The sequence below is a fragment of the Tauraco erythrolophus genome, chromosome 8 (genome assembly GCF_009769465.1).
Source record: "Tauraco erythrolophus isolate bTauEry1 chromosome 8, bTauEry1.pri, whole genome shotgun sequence".
Classification (NCBI taxonomy): Eukaryota; Metazoa; Chordata; class Aves; order Musophagiformes; family Musophagidae; genus Tauraco; species Tauraco erythrolophus.
Genome location: NC_141472.1, coordinates 42,502,230 through 42,517,969, shown reverse-complemented (window position 1 = coordinate 42,517,969; position 15,740 = coordinate 42,502,230). Strand labels below are relative to the sequence as shown.

At 42.5% G+C, this 15,740-nt stretch overlaps 1 protein-coding gene across 2 annotated transcripts in view; it reads right to left on the bottom strand.

The window, feature by feature from the left end:
- EPC2 (enhancer of polycomb 2) overlaps window positions 1–14,997 on the bottom strand; it is a 50,260-nt gene extending 35,263 nt beyond the window's left edge. For both annotated transcript variants that reach the window (XM_086615342.1, XM_086615343.1), the window contains exon 1: window positions 14,814–14,997. In XM_086615342.1, coding sequence (XP_086471468.1) covers window positions 14,814–14,966 — 153 coding nt within the window. In that variant the 5' untranslated portion in view covers window positions 14,967–14,997. The remainder of the gene's footprint in view (window positions 1–14,813) is intronic.
- Between the last annotated feature and the right edge of the window lie 743 nt (window positions 14,998–15,740).

The following is a 15,740-nucleotide window of genomic DNA, read 5'->3' as shown; positions in this document are numbered from 1 at the left end:
GATGAGTAATCCAGATTCTCAGGTTCTGTAACACTTCTAGTAAGCATACAAAGAGTTCCCAAGGAAAATGTGACAATAGGTGTTAGTACTCACTTTACTATAAAAAGCCTTCAAGCGTAACACAGCTTTCAAATAGAGAAGTCTTAACAATATTACTGTCACTCATTGAACAGTACAGCTTCAAGAGACAGATAATCTATGTAATTTTTAAAATTAGGAGGTAAAAAAAGTCTTTTTGCTGAATATGAAGTTCAGGAAAACAATTTTTTTACTCCTGAAAAGAGTTCTGTTTAAATAAACTCTGAAGACTTGTATATGAAAGTTGGTCTAATTAAAGGGCTTTATTAAACCTGAAAAAGCATTTTTAAAGACAGATTTAGTAACTGGTATATCAATACATCTTTTTCTCTATTTTTCACCTTTTCTTATGGTTTTGAAAGACATACGCCATATTGTAACTTGTACTTCCTTCTGAAGTAGGGGAGATAAAAAGATCTCATGCAAAGTAACTGAACATTAGAGGAAACAGTGATTATAGCAAACAGAACATGCTGCCATGGGAATAAAAAGCAGTACCTGTCCAAGAGTTATTACCCACAAATCCCTTAAAAAGCACACCCAAACCTCCTTCGCTAGTATGACTAAAAGAATTTCAAACAAATATAGCTGAGATCGTTCCATTTCTTCAACTAATAGCGTCACAGAATTAGAAACATCTAAATGTTTAGGATATGTAATACTACTGCTTTAGCATATTTACACATTAAACCAAAATTGTTCTCCAAATGCAAGATTCACGTCTCTAGCTGTACTTCAGCCATGCAGGTACCTTCACTGCACAATAACCATATCGCCAACAGTCTGCAGCGAACGGCTCAAGCCACTGGCCTTACATAATCCAGCATGTTTTCCTCAGTGCAGACTGCCTGCCCTGCCAGCACGACTCCACTCGTTCTGCGCCGAGCGGCACAGAAGAGCACCCTGCACCAGCAGTCTCACATCCCACCTTCGGAGATCCAGTCCAAATGACCTGACAGCCAGTCACAACAGGGCTGACAGGGAGAGTAAGTATCAGCTTTAGTCCAGACTCAGACTTGAAGTCACACCTCCGAACCCATACTGAGACACTGCAATCCTTGCTATGTTTTCTTCTCAGAGGGGAAAAAAACAAAAAATCCCACAACACTGGTACTTAAAAATACTTGGCTTTGGTTGCACATGTTCAGAACGTGGCTCAAAGTCCAAATCGGAGCAAGGTACCTCCACTGCTATGTCCTGTCACCCCTGAAACACCACGGGTTTCATGTTCTTTCTAAACTTTCTGTCTGGGAGTTTCTTCACTACGAAAAAAATTTCAACAACAGTAAGAAGTCAACAGGTAATATTCTCCTAAAGATCATTTTTGTTAAGCTTTAAATGGAAACTGATCAATACTGAACGTTATTTTTACCCATTAGAACTACATTTATCGACATACCCTCTTTTATTCCGCTGCTGCAGAACAGAGCACTTGCACCCTACAGACCAGTTTGGTTTGAGTTCCCTATTGCCATCCCCCTCATGATCTCTCTGGAATAGAGTTTGATCACACTTTAAATAAACGTGCTGGTGTTTTGGATGAGCATTGTTAGAGATGCCTATGGCTGACTACCATCTTCACACTGAAAAGCTCATCTGTCTTAATTATAAAACTCCAAAGAGCAATTCCCTATTGGATGCAGACACCCTGGAAGATGGACCTTTAGGACTAAACGTATCTGTTCCCTTCTTCGTACCTTAAAACTGTAGCACACAAGCGATGCTACAACTCTTTATAAGGTTATTTCACCACTTCTATTCACTTACTAATATTTACATTTACCCTGTGAGGTAGAAAGTAATGAAATGTATTACAGTTTACTGTGACACTATTTAAGAAAAGAATTTCCTCTCTGCCAGTCCTTTCACAACACAGCTTCATGTCACACAATTTACATTAGGTATTTGCAACACTGTAGATTTTAAGAAAAGAAATATCTTGATAGATGTTACCCAGACTTAAGGGAAACAAAATGTAACATACCACAGCTTTGCTGTTAAAAATCAGCTCTTAACAAGATAGATGGCTTTAGCTCTGTAGCACTCCACTGTAGGTATGACAGAAAAGTGAATTTATTAACAGCTTTACCTACTCAAAATAAGCTATTTCTAGGCCAACCTAGAGTCAGTTTTCCATTCTACCTGCAATCAAGAACCAAACTGAAGCAAAGAACACAAGGAAAACCTATTAAAGCCCAGAGATCCTATTTGCTTAACATTATATTCAAATCAGGAAACAAATTAATTGACGTTTTTACATTTAATAGATTCAGAAACAAAAAATACAGAATTTTAATATGCAATATGCAGACTTGTCTCGCAAAGTCTCAACCACAACTAGTAACACTTGTTGACAGCACTTACAGAAGTGTCCTGAAGCTCAACAGCCCTATCCTCTCCCTCTTTCCACATCCCTCCTCATTTGTTAATAAAAGATTTCCAAGACAAAAGCTTTAACTCCAGCACCACCTTTTGTCTTCTTCTGCGGTTAACCCTTTCAATCCTTAACTGCCAGAAAAAAAACATGGCCAATGAACGTTTATCCTCTTTAGTGCAGAAAGAGATTGATATTTTCTATCAAGAAAGATTCATTTGTCTCTACAACACGAACAGGATTAATCTCTTCTTGATCTGTTAGCAGCTTACTGGCAAAGTAACCTTTTTTAAAAAAAAAAAAAAATCCTGGACATGTCCACTTAATATAAACAAAATGATGACCAATTATCTGAAGCAGGATTGACTCCTTGCTCTGAAAGTGGATCTAGGCAGCTGAAAATCTTAAGAATAGGGAGGGGAGGTGGGGGAGGGACGATAGCCGTTTTCCTTCCTTTCTCCTCCCTCTGCCCTGGGATGGAAAACAAGTAACTGAAACAAAGAGTCAGGTACAGAGCAGGAAACCTGTCTATACACCACAGCAATTTTCACCCCTGAGACAGCAATGAGTATCTTAGGAGAAAGTCATTGCTCCATTTCTAATTTATTTTGAAAAGCAAACATTTTAGTGAATTAACAAGGTTGGCCATACATTATTTTCTACTGATCCAATGGAGAATTACTCTACTCAGTGATCAGATCTGTTTCCTCTTGCTACACAATGTCCCCTTAAAACCTTATATTTCTTCTGTAGTAATGCAGAGAGCTGGGCAAACAACAAAAAGATCCCATATTGAGTTCAAACCAACGCACCCAAAGCAAAGCTGCTTGATAGGACTGAAACTCCTCTCAGTTTCCCTAAGAGGCTTCTGACATTCAGAGGAAAAGAAGGTCAGGAAAACCCACAAGAAGCAGGAGAAGGTATGGTGCAAGGCCCTCCTTACACGTGGAAAGGGCTCCTGGCACCACTTCTCAGTTTCACTTTTGGTCATATCATGTTTTTCCAAGATGATACTCCCCTCCCTTTTTTTTTAAATAATCACAAGAACCACTCCGCATGCACTCGCCTCCTGTACTGCCGAACCGTGACCACAGGCCAACACACACCTACTGATGGTAGGCTGCTACTGCAGACAGCGAAACCAAAGAGGCAGCAGCAAAGTGAATCAAACTGTACCACTCCATCCTCAAAATTCACATTTAAGTCCCTGGAATGGGTAAGATTTTTATTATTGAGCTACTCTAAAGTCATTCCATTATTTCCGAAGTGAGTGAATGAATATGTCAACAGGAAAATAAAAATCTCAACACTTTTTTTTCTGTCCCTTTCTTCCCTTTTGCAGTTATTAAACAATTGTAATTTCACAAAACAATGCTAGTGCTATCTAAAAACCAAAGGCAGGCCATTCTGTTACTGTGAATACTTTACATACAAATTATCTGATTCTAGACAAATCATCCCAACATCCTTTCAAGAATGCTGATGTAGGCTGAAACACTACAACAGAAGGGCCACCGAAACCACTTGAGCCCAACATCCTGGGATGACCTGGTGTCTATCTAGAGAGATCTACACAGGAGCTGTGTATCTAAAAGAAGAAAATCCAATTTGGACCAAAAAAAATGCAAAAAAATTCCTTCGGTTACTCTCTGGCACTCTGAGCGAAGCTGATTTAAGCACTATAAAGCAACTACAGGCAAACTAGGAAATAAGAGTGGAAATTAGCCTATGAGACACTGATGGAGGTATAAATGAAATGAGATGACCAGAGAATACAGCAATAACTTTTGTGTTTCTTTAGTTAATCTTGCAGCACCCACAAAAAAAAAAAAGTTTAACCCAGAAAAAGCAAGCAACACAATTTCAATCATTCTATGTAATAATGGACTCGAAACACCACCAAGACATCCCAAATATTGCCCTCCTGAGTGGGACAGCAGCTATGTATAACAACATGAGCAACCTCTCATTCCTATAAATAATGATTGTTTGCTATTTATGAACAAATCACTGACACAAAACTGTCACTGTTTATGAAATGTCAAAAAAAATCTAAACCACTGTATTTTAAAGCTACATTTAACTATACAAGCTTCTAGTCTGTGAAGACTTGTATATAAATGAATTATTAAAACCAGAATTATTGTTATAACAATGAATTATTTAAGAATTGCATTTAGAAAGGCTGAATATCACACTTTGAGAAATGCATGTTTCCTGAAAAGCAGGACCTTTTGTCCTCAAGAAGGCTTTGCATGACCTTCAAGAGAAAATTGTTACAAATACTCTAACACCTAGTCAAAAGACACAGGAAGTAGTCTTCAAATAACTCCTTGTAACACATTTGTATCATTCATCACACAGCAAATGCAACTCTGCACATAGAAGATAGTTAACAAACTGCACCTGAAGGATTTTGTTTTCTTTAGAGTTTGCTTCAATTAGTAAAACTTGATTGTCCCAAGCCAGACAAGTCGGGATGGAACAGAATACACCTACACAGATAAACGTTCTCTCTTATTTTTCATGTAATTAATCTCAATTTATTTTAAAAGGCTGAGATTCCACAACAACTAGTCTTCCTCTGTATTAAATACAGCAGTAAACACGGAAGCTGAACTCGGTTTAATTCCTGGCTCCATGCATCAAAACCTTCATGTGACCACAAACCACAAAACTGCTCCTTGCAGAGGAGAGGAGGAAGAGTCAGGAGGAGGGAAGACTGGGAATTCTCTGACGAAAGCTGGTAACGCCTCCCCAGGGGACCTGTCTCCCTGCGGGGAGGCCACAAGGAGGTGGGAAAGGCAGCGTGGTGGTGGCTGCTGCCTCACTTCACGAAGCAATTAGAGATCTGCATTACTCAACATCATCACACCACCACACACTGCTTCTGGTCCCAGTACAGAAGCCCTGCTTGAAGCCACTCAGGAGCTTCGTGTGGCTAAGATGGCTGAGGCCACTTGCTCTGTGTTAGCAAAGAAACTGTGTTACCTTAGCATTAAAGACCCGTTTTTTTCAAAACATTAGTTCTTACTCACGCCACACATGTTAAGCGAGGTCTCTTTTTGTCTGTGCCCATCAGAAGCCGCAAGGCTGGTTACCACAGTCAAAGATCAGGGGTGTGAACATGAGGCTGCTTAAATGAAAGACCTGCACTAAAAATAAGTTCCTGTGGTCAAAGCAGAACTTACTGCCTTAACACTGAAGCTGAGTTATCAAGAGTTTGGGTACCAAAAGAGCCCGTTAATTTAATTGTCATCAGTGATGCAATTTCGTCCTGAAAAGCTTCACGTACGGCTTTGTCCTGGTTTTGACTGGGACAGACAGTTTTAGGAGCTAGACAATGCTGTGTTTTGGATTTGAAATGGGATTGTTAGCATACGTTGACAGCGCACCAATGTTTATAGCTCACACCAAGACATCAAGGACTTCTCAGCTTCCCACGTTTTGCCAGTGTGCAGGAGCACAGCAGGCTGGGGGGAGCATGGCTGGGACAGAGGGCCCACAACTCCCCTTCTGATTTGAACTCAGAAGTAAGACTGATGTCCAAATTGGCCAGTGCAGTATTCCATATCATGCAGCGTCAAGCCCAGTGTACAGATGAGGGGGGATCAGGAAGCAGAGGTCTTGCTGTCCCGGGAATGCTCTTCCAAGGGCTCTCTCTTGGACCCTTGGAGTTCTCTCTCTCGCATGCACGCCCTTTTCAGGCCTCTCACTCATCCGGGATTACAGTGTCAGGACTTACCTGTTTCGGGATCGTTTGCTGGGACAGGACAGGCATTGATCACCGAGTGGTGAACAATTACACTGTGCATCACTTATTTGTAAGTATTATTATAAGATATATTTGTATATCAATATTCTATCATTATTACATATAATTTTATATTATTATTAAACATTCCCGTCTCAACCCACGAGTCTCCTTCCCTTTTCCCCTTTAAATCTGTTCCCCGGGGAAGGGAGCAGGTGAGCGAGCAGCTGCATGGTGCTTAGTTGCCTGCTGGGCTAAACCACAGCAAGCTTTTACATTCAAGAACAAGTTCCTTACCGTGCCTCTCCCCCTTACGGCACCACGCATTTCAACTTCTGACCTGCGTGTAACATTTTCTTTCCAGGAGTACGATCCAAAGTTTGTATCACGGATTTTTATTTAGCTGAGGCACACACACCACTACCAGGGAATTTGTATTTTACAGTTTTTCAAACAAATGTCCTCACCAAAGTGATGAAAACTGGAGTGCTGAAGACCAAAAAAAAAAAAACCAAAAAAAAGAACAAAAAAGAAATCCATTATATTATAATTTAAAAGATACCACCGATTGATCCTGATGTTGAGACAACTTAGAAAAAGGTTTAAAAAAAATTTAACACACAAGTGCACAGACAGTAATTGGTAGGAATTAAAATTTTTTAAAAAACAATGAGAATCAGGTGTGGTAATCTCTCCTTTTACCAAAAAGGATTAGGCATTTTATTGATGTAAATGTACTAATCATAATTAGAACTGCACCAACTAAATAAGGAAAAACACGAACTCGGATTTTTTTTCTGCAAGCTTCTCCTCCCTTATATTTAGAGCAGGGACAGTATTTTAATCCAACACTTTCAGTCACACTATACAGTGACTATCACATATTAGCAAGTAGGAATTTGCAAAATGGATTAAAATCAAAACTTTAAAATAGTATATTCCAAAATTCTTCATTTTTTTGACTCAGAACTAGTCAATGTTAAATACGAAATTATGACAGTCTATATTGACATTACTTTTAGTTCCATAAAACTATTTTCTCTACTTCTTACTCCTTTTCAAACACTGTAATTCAGTTCTGATTCAGTTGTTCTCTACTTGTTACAGAAATTTCAGTGCTACAATTAATCTCCACCACCAATAGCTTTTGTGACACCTAAGGCTTAACTGTAACTTTATGTAAATATTAAATGTGTTATTTATATTTAAAAAAGTTGAATAGTTACAGTGATATATATGCTAAGGCATATAACTGTTCAAATAAGTATAAACAAGGCATAGTTTATTAGCTTTGTTGGAAATATAATTCACAAATAACCTTCTGAATGTCTAGCACCAATCAAAATGATGTTTCTTATGAAAAAGAATTAAAACGAAGATTGATATAAGCAGATTTAAAGTCTGTTGATCTACATTATTTAAACGGGATATTTCAACTGGTCTCAGTCAACACAGAAATTGTACAAAGCCGACTACTGCTCGATTTTGCTAGCAGAAGCAACAACAAATCTGGCATCATACAATTCAAAATACAACTGGAGCTGCTCAAGGTACTTTTTTTTTCCTTAAATTGAAGGAAAAGGAAAAATTGCTACCTATATTTGAGACATTCCAGAGCTGCGCAACAGAGCACACAGACAGGCAGATTTCAAAACCTTCTCCTAAGCTTTCATCACGGAATACACCTCACCCTGAGGAAGCCTGCCTATAAGGGAAAGTTCCTGCATAATGAGCTGAGGTGTGAGTCTCAATTAACATCCACGCAGACACCATTGTTCTCTACGGTGGACTCAGGCACCCAAACAAATTAGGACAGACTTAATAGCCCAGCGTTAACTGACCCCATGAATATGCCTCTAGCCTGCGGCAAAAATGCAACTTTATCTAAATTAAGAGTGTTGTTTTAAGATATGGCTGAACCCACCTAACCTCAAGACGACACCAAAAGCGTAGTAGTCTCATGCTTCTCCATTCCTAAGCCTTCTATCCCCGCATGCTCCTACCACTTCTCACAAAAGTACAGGATTCCATGGTGGGCTTTCACCTCCAACTGAGTCAGATGGGCTCCAGAATCCAAAAAGCAGACCATCCTCACTAGTTGCAGACCACAGCTAGCCCGGCTCAGCTGTACCTTAAAAGCACACTCCAAGATAAATTACTGGATGTTTGTCACAGGCTAAGCCTATGCTCACAAGCAGTTGCTACGGGTTAGCTGACAGCTGTTAATGTGATGAGCCCTAATAAACTTATTATTTTGTGAGCGTGAAGAGCAAATCCTGGTATTGTTTAACTCCAGCCGCATCAATACAGCCAGAATCAATTAAAACAAGAGCTGCTCAGTTGAACAGTTAACTACGCACAGCTACTCCAGCATTACACGGGGTCCACATCAGTAACACCTTATTTTCAGCCCCACTGCAGTGTCAAACCAACACAATCCAACCTACTCGGCGTTCAGTCTGATATGCCATTACCCAACGGGACACTAAAAACTATCAGCGGTGGACTGAAAGGAAGTCTCTGTTAGCCACAAAAATATTTTGCAGGCGAAAGCACGGGAAGGATAGAGGACCTCAGCTGAAAATGGAAATAATGGCTGGAAAATGGAGTTGAAATGTGCACTTGTGAGGAACATCGCTGCATGATGCAATGGGTCTCCAAGGGAGGGAGAAAAATATCGGACCTGAAGGCAGGGGAAGAGGTCTTACAAACAGAGCTGAAGTTTAGAATTCCATGAATAAAGATTACAACACAGCATTACACTAACTACTACCAAACATACTTCGGTAATCCCAGCAGTCTCCAAACCTACCCAAAATTAGTAAATAAATAAAGGTGCTGAACTCAAACTGAGAAATAAACCTCTACTTGGAATTACATTTCCCCAACACATAAGCCAGTTGATTTTAATCAAACTCCATTTCTTTCCTAAGGAGCCTGCTGTCTCGATTTCCCTTAGTTTTGCATGCAAATACCATCTTTTGAGTTTCTTACTGAGACTTATATAAAGTCTTTTTGAAGGATTTTTGGTTTATAAACTATTTGCATGGTCTGAATTAACGTTATCCTCTGTTGACCTTCTATTTTACACACTAGTGTCCTGGCTGCTGCTTTGTTCTACAAAGTCCCTCATTTGTAAGCAACTTTGAGGGTTCAGCCACAGGTTAGGAACATACATCAGACATCCAAATCTCAAGTTACAATAGGTTCTGACCACATGGGTGTCACTTATGTACATTTGAGGTTTTAATCGTAAACCTGAATGCATCAGACAGTACCAGGTAGGTTATTCTGATCAACACCTTAAAAAAAATCCTCACACATTTGATACCTGCCTACCTTGGAGACATTCAAAAGACGTCTGGACATGGTCCTGGGCAACAGGCTCCAGGTGGCCCCGCCTGAGCAGTGGGGTTGGCCAAGATTATCTCCAGGGTCCCTGCCAACCTCGCCCTTTCTGTGCCAGCCTGGAATACTCCACTGTATTTATTTAAGCACGTTCCTAGAAGTCATGGATGTCGACAGCACAACTAACAACAGAACTTCATCTCTCTAAAAGAAAATACCATCACCATAAAATTTTAAGGCACCTATTGGTTAACAATTATGATTTACTATAAATAATTATTGATAAATCGGGATTAAAAGAAAAAAGTCTATTCGTGGTATGAAAACAACTATCTGTAACATTTCCACATACAAAATCAGCTTTAAAAGACCTATGCTTCCCACTAAAGTCGTGATAGTGTGTTTGGAGCGGACAGGGGAGACTCAAGCACTGAAGTCCAAACTCTGATTTCCTTGCACAAAGCAAGCTGGCAGCATGGAGGCACTCAACACAATTCCAGTATGTACAATATCAATATGCATCAAACAGGATTATTTGCCTATATGTTGACAATTAGCCATAATATGTGAACAACTACATTAACCTCCTCATAAAATGACATGCCATGTACAAAATGTTAACGCCATGTACAAAAAAAAAAATGCATCATCTGTAAAACATGTACCATTTCAACAACAGACAGAAGGGGCGAAAGCAGAGCGCCCCTCAAATCCCCATCCCATACCAATGTACTCATGCATATAGGATGAAGCCCCTCTAAGAAATGATTATGTGACTACTATTTCAGCTTATAAACAGAAACCCCCCAAAAATAGTTTAGGCATAAGAATATGTGGAAGAAAATGTGGATGTAGGACTGGGTCATAATAAACTTTTCTTAAAAGAAAACAAGTAAGTATTTCCATAAAATTAATGATGTGTATGAACTAATTAACGTGTGTATGCACATACAACGAAATCCTCCTGATTGAACTCTTCTAGCTCTTCAAATATGGGAAGCTGAGAAGTCCTTGATGTCTCAGCACCAACCACAAACATCAGTGCGCTATCAACATTCTTCTCATAGCAAATCCCAGACTAAATCCAAAACATAGCTCTATTCCATCTACTGAGAAGAAAACTCTGTCCCAGCTGAAACGAGGACAATCAACAAAAATTTTCAGTATGTTACACTGCATCAGCAAAAATATCCAAACAAAAACCTATGACTTGTGCAAAGTTAATGCTTCCTGCTTTAAAAGGAGAATGAACGTGCTGTTTCAGAAGCATCACTAGCTCCAGGATGCCTTGAAAGCCAGATGCTGAACACTTTCCAGCATTACAACAGAAACTGAATTAACCAAGGGACAGAGACAGTAGGAACAGAAGAGAAAGCAAGGAAAATTTTTCAAGTTAACTACTTTCAGCCTGTCAAAATACTCAACATTGAACATTATATTTAGCAATAAGTGAAAGATAACCCTGAGCTGATCACTCAAGAACTGAAAGTCACTTCTTATTTGTACTGTCAGCATTTTAATAACACTAAACCATGTCCTTAACTTGCTATTCATGCACTTTTTCCTCTAACCTCAGCCTTGCCATGTGATCCCTAACTTAGCTGTAAATGAACGTATGTTCAAATCGGAATTTTGAGATGAATGTTCAGATAGCTTTGACCAGGCAACCTAGGTATCATCAATTACCACCATGTTTTTAGCTTCCTAACAACTGAAGTCAATTTACTTTTGAAAGCCTTCAGCCTGAACTTGCCTCACTGTTAAGCACGATTTTTCCCCTACTATGTACAACTCAGCAATCTCCAGCAATATGTATTCAAATAAAAAACACAGTTACACGATAAGAAACAAAACCAGGGCTTATCTATTCTGCAACTTTTCTCCCTTCTAGCCAAAACAATTCATTAGCATTATGAAATACAACTCTTACTCATCAGAAAAAAAACAATACAAACTGTTCCTGCTCAGTTTCTGAAGCTCACGAAAGAGTATCTTCCTGCTTTTGCTTAATAGTAATCTCTCTGACACGAGTTCAAAAAAAAAAAAACACCAAAACAAAACACACTACATCAAACCAAAACACAAACCCACACAATTTTCTTCCTCAGGTTTAATTCAGACTAAATTATAAACACGCTACAGACCAGAAGCCTAATTCTTTCACAGCTGGAATCTCCAAGTGAGAGAAATGAGCTGCTGATTTGTAAAATGCTGCAAGTGGATATAAATCTCCAAGATACTTAAATAGAAATAGTTCCAGAATATTCACCAAGATCAACTTAAAAAAAGAGTCAAATAAAGATGCTCATATTGACAAACTGGAGCAGGATCATTTTTTGTACTGGGATGACCAGCAGTGTGTATTGTAGCCCAGCCTAGGACTATGGTCATTGTATGACATTTTAATACACGGGCCAAATAACTTTATTTATAGTAGTAGAAATGAGTGATAATAATTAAGATCCTCTCAGGCTTTAAACCCTTCTATGTTCCAAACAACAGCACTAGTTAAGAAAAAAAAAACAAAACAAAAACACAAACAACAAAACACACACACAAAACAAACAGAGAAAAACACACTGCAAACAAACAGACCAAAATCTGCATTTTTATATATACAAAACATCAATCAGGAACAAAGCAAAGCGCATGTCTGTACTGGCAAGATCAGGCTACAAAGAACAGGTCAGACAGACATGTCAATCTTAACCATTTTAAATCTTGCAAATCAGTAAATGCATAGTTATGTTCTGTGAAAGTCAGCCCTGCAAGATGATACGTGACCCCACGATACACCGTACTACAAGACCTTTCTGATTCCACCCAGGCTTCACAGCAGGGAAAGCAGCATACTGGGGCCAGAGCAACATCAGCTTCGTGTCTTTGTACAGCAAATGTAAATCATCAGCCACCCTGATGGTTCAAACACCTTTCACAAGATGCACCCCCGGACATAGTCTGAGCTGAAAAAAAAAAGGCCTTGAGACACTCAAGTCATTGAGATGTCAGAAATGAATACATGGATCTCTCTCCCCTCAAAAGTCCCCTTCAAAACACATCGAATCAATCATGGCAGTATTTGCTATGAATAAGAAATGTTTAAATATTTCTGAAATATTTAACTACTGTCCTCCATAACAGCCTTTCCCAGAAGGGCTTTAGATACCACGACAACAAAAATTTACAAAGAATTATTTGTGCAACACTGGGAAACGGGCCACCCCGTGAATGAAACTGTCACTGCACGGCAATAATCAAAACAATTATTAAGAGTGGAGTTTATAAGCTTATCTGGCTGATGTGTCGAGCACTACGCTTACATACTGCTTCCACAACCATTTCATTTTGAGACTATTACATAATATATTAAACATAGCCACACATTAAATACAGTGCAGAGAAAATAAACAGAAAAAAAAAAAAACATTTTAGTACAACACTAAAGCAGTTTGACTGAAGTATAAATCTAATATCCTTCACAATTAGTTAAGCAGTCCACAAGCAGCTTGCTTGCTTGAGCTCTTCCAGCAGTTTTCCATTAACAAGTTTATTTACAACACGATTTATCAAAATCCCACAATCATTTCAAAAAATAAGCGATATTTTACAAACATTACATGCAAACACAGCACTACAAGGTAGACTTTAAAGACTGGGAAAAGCAAATTACCCTCCAAGATAGCTTCGTTAGTACCACATTGTTGTGGCTTTTAAATACGCCCCCAGATTCTAGCGGAAATTTACTCTTTGGGAAGTACTGGAAGTTTTGATCACGGTTTATTACACGTTGTAAAATAATGGGAGAAATAGAAAAAAAAAAAGAAAAAAAAATTTAAAAACCCAAAACAAAATTAAAAAAAAACACAACTGTAAGACATCGGATTCCTTTTAGTATCAACAGTCAAGTGAGAAAAGCAACCCGAAAGGCACGGAGCCTCCTTTGACAGCTGTAACCTCGGAAAAGCCAATCCACACGCCCAGAGGTTGGGCTGAGGCGGAGACACGGCTTCATTGAAGAAATTCTTGAGGGTGTATTTACTATCGGCTCGACATACAAGTACAGACACATCAGGCGACAGCCTCTATCAGAGCCTTATACAACTCTAAGCAGCACAAGAGTCGACGTTTAAAGACCAGTAAGACCAATCGGTACATTTAGATGACACCAGAACCGGAGGAAAGCATCTTCAAACTGGCACTGTCCTACTGCTTGTCAAAAACCGTAGAAACTTATCATAGAATCATCTGGTTGGAAGAGACCCTCAAGATCACCAAGTCCAACCGTTCACCCTGTGCTGTCAGGGTCCCTAAGTGGACAAAAGCTTTTTCCCCCACTATAACACTATAAGGAGAACAAGCATCACGCATCTGGTTTTAACACTTGCTGGTTTATTTAGAAATCATCCAAACGCTTCAAAACCTAACACTTAATGCAACACGTCCGGCTGATGCATCTGACGTTTGATGTACACCATGCAGCAGAAAACATCTCTTCTGAAAAAGTACGAGCGGGACACGTACTGGGGACCACCACCGAGAACTCCTCCGACCGCATCCGCGGGAGGAAACGAGCTCCACAAGCCAAAGCTGCTCTCTGTCCCCTCCAGCCCCGCACTCCGCCAGCGCACATGGGGACAATCTGTAGTAAGTGCAAAGCGCAGCTCACAACGCTCCTCCGCTTCCAGCGGCGACAGGCACGGTCAAACGCCGCTTGTCACGACAGCGTCCCGCGCGGCGCGCAAAGCCACGCTGCTCCGGCTTGCGGCCCCGCAAGGACGTTCCCGCTTCCTCCGACGCCCGCCCGCGGGGCCGCCGTCAGACCGCCCAGGCGGGCAGCACCCCGAGCCGCTGCCGCCGCCGCTCCGCGCCCTCCCGCCGCCCCGCTCCGCTCCGGTCCGCCCCGCGCACAAGGGAAGCGGCGGCGGCAGAGGCACGCTACGCCAACTGCGGTCGCAGCGCTCGCTCGCTCATTCAGAGATGCATCTTGCGCCTTCCTCCTTCTTACGCTAGCGTAAAGGCCTCCCCCCCCCACTAATCAAAACACTCGCGAGTCGGGACGCAAAGATGGCGGAGCAGGGCCCGTTTACGGCGTCGGACAGCAGTTTACGCTGCGCCCTTTGCGCAGGGCCCCGTAAGAACCGTGCAGCGCTGCGGTGGGGAGCGTGCGTAGTGCGCTTGGTGAATGCCAATGGCCTATTTCCCGTGAGGGGAGGGGGGTGTCTGATAAACAATGGTGCCCCCCCTGCGCGGCTCCCTTACCGATTCCTCCTCTTTCTCCATCCCCGTGGGCATCTGCGGCACAGCCCGGTTGATGGAGACGCAGTCGTTGAGGTCGGGCATGTCCTTGCCGCGGTAGATGGGCAGCGGTTTGGCGGCGTCTAGCGCCCGGGCTCGGAAGGAGAGTTTGCTCATTGTCTCCCCCTCACAATAACACCCCGGGGCCGGGCGGGCGGGGGGGCCTTCAGTGCGGCCGCGCCGCCGCCTCCCAGCCGCTCCCGCACCCGGCCCGCACCACCATGGAGGATCCCGCCGCCCCGCAACAGCTCTCCGCGGGGCCGCCCGTAGCTCACAGCGCACGCCCCGCAGCCCTAGATCCGCGCCGGGCTCGCTCGATCCGCTCCCTGCGCCATGGCAAACATGGCGGACATTAACCGAAGCGGCCAGCGATCCCGACAGCCAACGCGAGAGCTCGCGCGTGGGGCGGGCGGGGGGGGAAGGCGAGGGGCAGCCGCGGTGCGCGCGCAGCCGAGGGCGGGAGGCGGAGGGGGGCGGCGGGGCCGGCGGCCGCTGAGGCGGGACGGGACGGGCTGACGCGGGGCGGCGTGGAGGGGGGGGACGGGACGACTCGCTGTCTCCCCGCCGCCCCCCGCGGCGGGCGGAGCAGCGGGAGGGCGAGGCGGGAGGAGCGTGTGACTGGAGTGGAGAAAGCGGCGCCGAGGCGGGTGGTGGCGGCGGCGAGCGGCGCGCCGTGCCCCGCCGCTGACAGACACCCCGCGCCCGTGGCGGGAGGCCCGTGTGGGGACGGCGAGGGGGGCCGGGCCGCTTCTCTGCGGAGCTCGAGCCTGCGCCCCCGGCCCCGGGCTCGTCTCCTCGCATCGTTAGCTGTTTGGGGAGTGAAACATTTAGCGATAAAAAACAGCCGTCAGCGGAATGAACTTCGGCTCTCGTTACAAACCAGCACTTCAG